This window comes from Papaver somniferum, chromosome 9, assembly GCF_003573695.1.
Source record: "Papaver somniferum cultivar HN1 chromosome 9, ASM357369v1, whole genome shotgun sequence".
Taxonomy (NCBI): Eukaryota; Viridiplantae; Streptophyta; class Magnoliopsida; order Ranunculales; family Papaveraceae; genus Papaver; species Papaver somniferum.
The window spans coordinates 75,437,502-75,446,277 of NC_039366.1; the positions used below are offsets into that span (position 1 = coordinate 75,437,502).

The 8,776-nt window shown below is 38.2% G+C and overlaps 1 protein-coding gene across 3 annotated transcripts; it reads left to right on the forward strand.

Annotated features, from left to right (window-relative positions):
- The first annotated feature begins 3,770 nt into the window (after nt 1–3,770).
- On the forward strand, nt 3,771–8,490 carry LOC113309400. Of its 3 annotated transcripts, none has more exons than XM_026557828.1 (6): nt 3,771–3,966; nt 4,213–4,270; nt 6,572–6,842; nt 7,421–7,470; nt 7,562–7,614; nt 7,849–8,490. In XM_026557828.1, the coding sequence occupies exons 3-6, from the start codon at nt 6,790–6,792 to the stop codon at nt 8,095–8,097; spliced, it is 405 nt and encodes a 134-aa protein (XP_026413613.1). In that variant the 5' UTR covers nt 3,771–3,966; nt 4,213–4,270; nt 6,572–6,789; the 3' UTR covers nt 8,098–8,490. The 3 variants fall into 3 exon arrangements, 2 of the variants coding, with proteins under 2 accessions (XP_026413613.1, XP_026413614.1); XM_026557829.1 differs by having other exon boundaries at nt 6,585–6,842; XR_003340574.1 differs by lacking the exon at nt 6,572–6,842 and having other exon boundaries at nt 7,421–7,614.
- The last annotated feature ends 286 nt before the right edge of the window (nt 8,491–8,776 follow it).

Here is an 8,776-nt window from a genome sequence, read left to right on the forward strand (position 1 = left end):
CGGCCGACCATGCCTTGACCACGGAGGTCCCACGCCTCCTCATTCCTTATTTTATAATTATTTTTCATCATTTCGTGGTGTTTTTCCTCAGTTTCGTCGAAACCCTAATTTTGGCATATTTTCTCGAATGGATGCTCAATTGCACGCCAGAAAATATTAAAGTTCTCAGGACTGAGACGCGGATGCCTTCGGGACATGAGCACGCTATCTTGACCGACCAAGATTGGCTCTTTGGCTCACGGAAGCCGGTCCCATCAATTTTCACAGTTTTGACCTAATTTGCACAATTGCTCGTATCAGGTCCAAAACTCTCCCAAACACTTTGGATTTTCATGAAGTGATCGTCAGGCGGTCACGGGATAACCCAGGGCCGGTTTCATGACTCCATGGTCGGTCCCTCGCCTCGTAATAATTAATTAATTTTTCTCACCTAAGGCTCAGACGAGCATTTTTTGAATAAATGATTAACCCAACATTTAATCATTCTTCCACCAACAAATCGTCAACTCTTCAGGAGTTCTTTGTATTTGCTCACGTGAGCATATGGACACTACATGGTTGATCCACGGTCCCATGTAGTCGCTCCCTCCTTCGTCCCATGGTTGAAATTCTGACAACCATGAATTGATCATCAATTGATCAAATTAGGGTTTCTGAATCCAAGGATCATCATTCCAGATTCCAACCTTAATAATTTTACGACGGCCTCATGGTCATTAATTTCATTAATTATGCTCGGTTCAACGACCAGTATTCTAATTAATATTTTTGGTACGCTGCCAATAATCCATCAGATGAGCAACACATGCTCAGACGATCAAATATTCAACAATTCATCACATGAGCAGCACTTGCTCAGATGAGGAATATTTGCTCAATATTGGTTCAACAATCAATATTCAACGATCCATCGAATGAGCAATACTTGCTCACTTTATCGTAAGAACTATAGCTCTGTCTCATGACATGTTCAATTCATGAGTTTCAGAACATCATGTTCAACTCAACGACTACATGGACTCATCGTCCCATCAGACCACGAAGTCATCAATTGACTAACAAACCACGAGACGTCAATCGTGTCACTTAGGGGGATATCAATTAGGGTTTTTGGTCTGGCGGTCTACGGCACGTGTGTTCAAACACACGATGGTATGTGATCAAGTCGTGCAATCAGTTGAAGGAATTCACGAGGTAGTGGGTGGGAAATCGACCAAGTCTCCACACGTTGAGCAACTGGTTTCAAACACGATCTCCACTTCCCCACTCCTTGATTCCATCAACTGTCACACTTCATGGAATCATGGTGTCTACAATTCCAGCAATATAAATAAGTCTCTGAATCATGATTGAATCATCATCGGTATCATCAATCTCACATCTCATCGACAACACGAGATCATCAACTCACATCAATTGAGCAATTTCAATCACTCAGAGCTTATCACATTTGGAATTCACACACCCACAATCTTTGATTACCATTGATTCCACACATTTCTCAGCTTCCCTCCTACAGATCAACCCATCCTCTCTTGTGACCGAATTTACTCTGGAATGATCATTGTCTTGATTTAGGCCGGAGTACTACAGATTGATCTCTCGAATCTAAAGCACCCCCTTTGCAGCGGTGCATCTGTGTGAGGTTTAACATTTCACTCGGTTTGAGGAGTCTCCTCCGTACGGTCGTCTCCTCAATTCCTCAAAAACCAGCAAATCGTTTTTCCCCATCTACAACATGACAACTTTCTGTATGGACTAAGGAAATGGATACATCCGAACAACAACAAGTCCCTCAACAAACTGGACAGCATGAGAATGTGGAAGAAGACGAAGATGATGCCTTGGAAGAAAATGAAGATGAATACAATCTTGATAACTAATTTTAATTCTTGTTTAGTAGTTAAGTTTAATTTAAATGTGATAGTTCAGTTAAAATTACTTTTAATATAACTGCCTTAATTTTAATTTCAAGTGTAGTCGTTTAGTTAAAAACAAACAACTTTAAATTAAATAACACATTAATTAAAATAAAAAAACTAAATTGAAAATAACATCTATTTGCCTCTCCCTCTGCCTCGCCCCCGCGCATCGTCTCTTGCTCCTTTAAAAACCCAAAGGTGCTTAGTTAGATCTTGTCTTAATTGTCCATAGATTCCCCGGTTTTGAGTATGTCAGTGGCAAGTCTATATTCTCTTGTCGGACGCCCATGCTCCACTACAAGATTCGGCCTCAAATATTCATCTGGAAAACTAGTCCAGGTTGGGCCATGTCTGGTTTCTTCAATGACCATGTTATGCAGAATGATACAAGTCAGAATAATTTTGTTCATTTCTTGAAGATCAAAAAAGCGTGTCGGTCCAGCTATGATGGCAAACTTCCTTTTCAGTATGCCAAAAGCGTATTTAACATCCTTTCTGCATTTCATTTGTTGGGTATTAAAGTGCTTCATATCCTTCGAAGTCGTCGGTCCAAAACCTACCTGATTATAAGCTTGAACCATAATTGACCATTCTGGATAGATTCCGTCTGCTAGATAATAACCCTGAGTGCAGTGATGACCGTTGATGGTGAAATTACAGTGTGACGCGATCTCATTCTTAAGATCTTCAAATAATGGTGACTTATACAAAACGTTGAGATCGTTATTTGAACCCGGGAGTCAAAAAAAAAACATGTCCAAACTAACAATCATAAGTAGCCGAAGCTTCCAAAATTACAGTTGGTTTTAGATAATGACCCTTATATTGGCCTTCCCATTCAATCATACATGCATGCCACCTCCAGTGCATGCAGTCAAGACTACCTAGCATTCTTGGAAAACCCCTCGCGGTGCTTTCTGCAATTATTCTTTGAACATCTTCCTGAGTAGGCTTTCTTAAAAAGGTTGGACCAAAATGCTCGATTATTGTTTCACACAATTTGAGATAACTAAAGGCGGTTGTTTCACAAAATACAGGTGTAATCATTAGTGGCATCTGTTGGTACCCCGTAACATAGTATACAGAGGGACACAATGACCTTTTGTTCGGGACTAAAGCCTCGTACATGTCGTGCATCATACTGATAATTAAATAAAAGTTGTACCTGACAAAGCTCAGCAATAATCCTTTGCGTCAAGTTGCGCCCATGCAGAATCGTCGCTGAAAATCCTCATCGGAATAGACACAATCATGATTAAAATAATCATGCAGCATCCCGTCGTGGTAAAAATGTCGATCTCGCCACGTCCATCTTCTAGTCGTAACTTCATATGGCTCTAAAGGCTTTGGTATGATTTCGGTTTGTAATTGCAACATAAAATTTCGCCTTCTTCTATCTTGAATTGCATCTTCATCCATTTGACGCAAAAACTCCATACACATTTCTTCCTCTTCTTCATACAACATTTAATCCATCTCCATAGATTCCTCAGAAGAACCAAAATCAGGATTCATGGTTGAAAATCGAAAGCAATTGAAATTAAGAAAAGATTGACCGGATGAAAGATTGTTGTGAATTTGTGAGATCAAACTCGAGCTGTATTTATGGAGGTAGAAACTAGCCATTCCGGTGACTGTTTAAAAATAGTTGTTGGTGGTCTTGGTTCAAACGCCAGCAATTCTCCTACACTCGCCGACGGTTATCCTACAAGCGCCAGCGACAGCACTTCGTCCTGGCGCTTGACGGCCAACCGCCCACTTCTTTTCCATAATGCAAAACTACATTTGACCATCCACCTGGCTCGACAGAAAATTGGTTTTGTACATTACCATAAGAATTTAGGAATTGCCCCAACTCTCTAGGGCATTTTGATGGTCCATATCTTTGTGTACTCTATAGATATTAAACATCGATGTTTTTAGTATACTAGTAAATCAGTAAACTGTGATACCAAACATCCTTGTTAGGCTGTAATGCAGCTCGTTCCTTGAGATTTCTGAAAACATTTCTTCTCGTTGTTTACAGATTTCAAATTTTAAACAGGTATGGCGGTCTAAATTCTTCAGGTGTCAAACTCTTACTTTGTTTGGAATCTTCTCCTCTCTTTTCCCCTTTTAAATGTATCCTAACAAAAAGAAAACCATGAATGACTATGGTTTATGGAGATTATCATATATAGTTGTTTATAGAGATTGTCATAGTGTTAATTTGATTAACGAACTCATGTCAGGATATTGTATTTACATTATTGAATTTTTCAATCTGTTTGCTCATAATCTCTCTTTCTAGGTTTTGTGGAAATCACAACCCCAAGTTGGAAGCTCAAAGAATCCCTTGCTCAATCTCAGTAAGTATTCTATTTTAATGAATCTCTGTAGGTTAAATGTTTGATAAGTTGTCTCATTAGTGACTCAGTGAACCCAAAGTTGTCTCTTTCAACTTTCATCAACTTGAGTTGAAATATTAAAGAGCCTTGAATAATCTCCCTTGTACTTCTCCTTCTTTTTTGTTAATGTAAATTAAGCAAAAGGATTCCCTCTTCAACAACAATGTTGGTGGATAATAATCTTTATTTTTGAGCACTGTTACTGTTGCCTTGTTGATGTGATAAGTGATCGTTGCCTTGTTAGTTGTTCACCATATTGAAGGGGAGGAGAGCATGGTAGTCTAAGTTTATGAATCACAGAGTAGCTTTCAATTTATGCATGTTTGGTGAAGAAGTCTCAGATTTGGTCACTAAGTAAAGCTATTGCATTCTCAAGCTTGTGAAATATCACAAAAAATCTTGCTCCTCTTTATTCTTATAGTACTCAGTTGATTGTCTTCGCTTCTATTTCTTCTTGGTTGTAACTTAAGTGTTGACACACTGGTGCAAGTTCTAACATACTAAAATGAGTTCACTTCGTATAGGAGTTGTACATGTGATACTTTAAATTTAAACGTCTGACATGAGAAGATGTCTGCCTTACAGCCATATACAACACCTACTGTACAATACACTAAATATAGTATGTTGATTGTTGGCATTGAAATGAAGTGACATTACACGTAACTGAGATGATTACATATAGCAGTGATACTATGCACAATGTTAAGCCTGAAACTATAACAGTGACCTGTTGTCTTATTGATCACTATGCTTTCACGGGCTAATGTTAAATTAACCTATTACTACAAAAAAAATTGCTTTTAGGGGAGGATAGGCAGTTAGTACTTTTCTATATTCTTTGGTAGCGGTGCTGGCTAGCTCGCGGGTTTTAGTCAGATGATTTTTATCCACGAAGGAGTATAGTGGTCTATGCTGATGGTTTTGAGAGTATAGTAGTAGGTAAACAAATGTCTGTGATAAGTTTTTTCTGTCTCAAAATGGTCAATGTAGGAAAACTGCTCTAGGTGTCAGTTTATTATAACATTTTGTACTATAGCTATTGCTGTTTGGTTCTCAAACTTGTAAAACATCACAGATTACCTTGCTACCATATATTCTCATAGTACTCGGTTGATGTTCATCACTTCTCTTTGTTTCTGTAGGGAATAACTCATGCACCATTATTCAAAGTTTAACATATTGAGCCGATTCAATTTCATGATAGATTCTGCTGCTCATATATGAATTGTGATATATAGATGAATATGTTGAAGCAAACTTGTGGATGATCCTTTCAGTCCACACAAGTTTTTGAATCATCAATGAGTATAGCTATTGCTGTTGGGTTCTCAAACTTGTGAAATATCACAAGTGCTTTAACATAGATATAAAGTGAGGCTCCAAGTTTATCGTTCAATATCCTCTTAATCTCTCTCTAAGAAGCTTAATGTTTGAGAGTGACACAATCACCCATTGTAACAGTTGGTTGTTATCTTCTTAATTTGATTGGTAGGAATCATAGGATAGGACCAGGTCAGCGGTTAATCGTTTGAAATAAGGATGAAGGCAGGTTTTTGAGTTTCTTATGGACAGAGTAGGCACGTGCACCTTGTCTAAAATACTCGCTGACATCTTTTTGTTTCTTCGTTGGCCCCCTCACCGGGCATTGTCATCTACTATTAAGGTTAATCCATGGCGTTGTTGGGTATTCCCTGCATATGAAGATTTTGGTAAAAGATCAGAGGGAGTAGAAGAGTTAAGTTTTGTGCATTACTCGTGCCTGAGGCTAGTATAAAGTATAAACATAAAATGAAATCAGGGGTGTAAGCGCGTTAAGCATCAACCGAACTCCAGTAAATCTTTCTTTTCTTTGTCTCTCCCCCACTCTGCTTTCCCCCCTCTACTTCCAAAGATGATCTTTCCGATTTTCCCCTAGTTCAAGCTAAGATATTTTCTCTTTTCATTTTAAGGTATGAAATCAGATCATAAAATTATAGAAATATGATATTCGAATTAATCATTTTTGTTGAAGGCGAATGAGAAACCAAAGTGAAGGATTTAAGGGTTCTTTTCTTTTCTTTTTTAAGAAAATATTGTATACATGTAGGGTTTTTGATATTAAATATAGTTTGCTTAAAATTGTGTTGTTGGTACAAGGTCGAACTGAAGTGTTTGGTAGAAGGCTACTTACAGTATTTTGTGTCTTAGTCTTCGGTGCTTACTTTTGCTGTAAATGTTTGTAGGTACAAACATTTTAAGAACTAAAATTTGTGGTGGTAGCTATTTGTAATAGGACTGGTGGAGTTATGTGGAACGGGAGAATTTAGATGAAGATGTGAGGATTTCACTTAGCTGCATATTTTTCCCAATTGTCAAAGGCTGCTCGTTTAGTCCATGCAACTAGGCCTCTCTGCACGAAAGCATATGACAGCAAGGCATTAGCAGTGAAGCCTGTGAGAGATGATGATGCCTACCATCAGCTTGAGAACCTTGACTTTATGACTGCGGCGAAAATGCTTTTTTCGGATCCTCCAAAGAAAAAGGAATTTGGGTACCTCACTCTACCTCACTCTCCTTCCCTTAGTTCTGCAGTTTGAGTGGAAACTATAGAGCACAATAGAAAGAAATGAAACTTGGCTATAGTAACGTTTTTTTTGCTTGTAAATCATTCAATAGCAAGTGTTGCAACTCTAACGAAACGTTTAATGATCATTGATAACTGTATTTGGGAAGACTTGACAGTACTTATAGAAAGTTGCAATTTCATCTGATCTCATACAATATAACGTGTATATCAGATGACACTATTCATACCCCACTCTCTTTGTATCATTATTTACCCAACTCTCTTTGTACCATTTATTTCCGTTGTTCAAATGAAACAAAGATCAGATTTGCAAGAAATCTGTTCTAAAACGTTGGTATATGGCTATATACCGACTGGGACCTTAATAGGATCATTCAGGGCTCAATTTTCCTTTTCTTGTCAATTTTTAGTATTTTAGGTTTTCACTCCACCTATTTTGTATAATGACTCGGTTTAGTTTTGGCTTATGCTTCAGTGTTCTAACATTCTTACTTGTTATCACAGCAAAGTTCACTCGCAATTTTGTTTCTTTTTCTCAACAGGCTTGATTTCCATCTGGTCCAATTCTTCTTTTGCTGCCTGCCTTCAGTGGGTAAGAGAACTTAAATCTAACTTAAACCATATTCAAATGGTTCAAGTTTTGGGGGACGTTGAAGTCTGATCTCTGCAGTACTTGATTACAGCTGTATACATGGTAGCCCAGTATGCCCGTTATGAAATCCGAAGGATGGAGGCGGTAATGATACTCCCTCTCTCTCTCTCTCTCTCTCTTTGGTAACTTCGATTTCTAGTTCCTCATCTTTTATCATTTCTCATGGACTAGTTCTCTAAACTGTAGAGTTAAACGAAGTTCCTTTAGGATACATGAAGCTTCACTGGTACCATCTTTTTCCATGGTGCATGAAATCCTTCATTGGCTAGATTTAATAGGAATTAATGTTGCTATATTTCCTTCATGGATGTCATTCAGGAAGTTGAGGTGAAAAAGAAAAAAGATGAGGGAGAAGAGAAAGCCAAAGGGTTGGAAGCAAACGCCTCGAAAGAAAGTGAAGAGGCAGCATCTGCTGGTGAGCTGCTCAAAGTAAAAGACAGGCTAGAGGCGCTAGAGGAAGCATTCAAAGAGATAGTCGTAGAAAAGAAGAAACTGTCTTCACATTCATCTGAAGAAAGTAACAAAAGTGAGAAGGTTGAAGCGATGAAATCAATTTCTGAAAAATAAAGTAAAAGACACAAATGCAGAGGATAATTCTGATCAACAATCCAAGACACAACCATTTAGCCATGTACGAGCTGCTAATTCTAGATCCGAGAGAGGTGGGGAAACTGCAGAAAAGAGTACTCATCCCAAGAAATAGTTGAAGGACAAGATAGTTACTGCAGAAACCCTTTTGCCTTCGAAAGTTAGAAATTTAAAATCCTGTTTCCAGATAGGTGATGAACTTTTTGTCTGTATACGCTGGGAATTCTGAATCTCGTCTCATTCTTTTCTTCTTCTTTGCTTTTGATGAGCAAATTCTGCTCATTTTGCATCTTGATTGTTGCAGAAATAGAGCCAGCGACTCTTGTAGGCTGACATTTTTGCTGTCTAATGGAATGTGAAATCTCGTCCACCTCTATATAAAATTTTGCAGTACCGCATTACGTGGACAAACTTTTTTATTCTTTTTTTTTGATAGGTTAGAACAGTGGTCCCTAGAACTACACCTAAGTACATTAGTTTAGGATTTATGTTTTCTATTACAGGGGTTCGATCCCTAACCTCCCCTATGGGAGGAAGCTTGAGACCCAAACTTTTTTATCCTTTACCTCACTTCCATCCATCTAGACCCAACAGGAAAGCTAATTATGATAAGTGAAAAATACTAGAACCCTCCTACTATATGGGTTCAACATATACA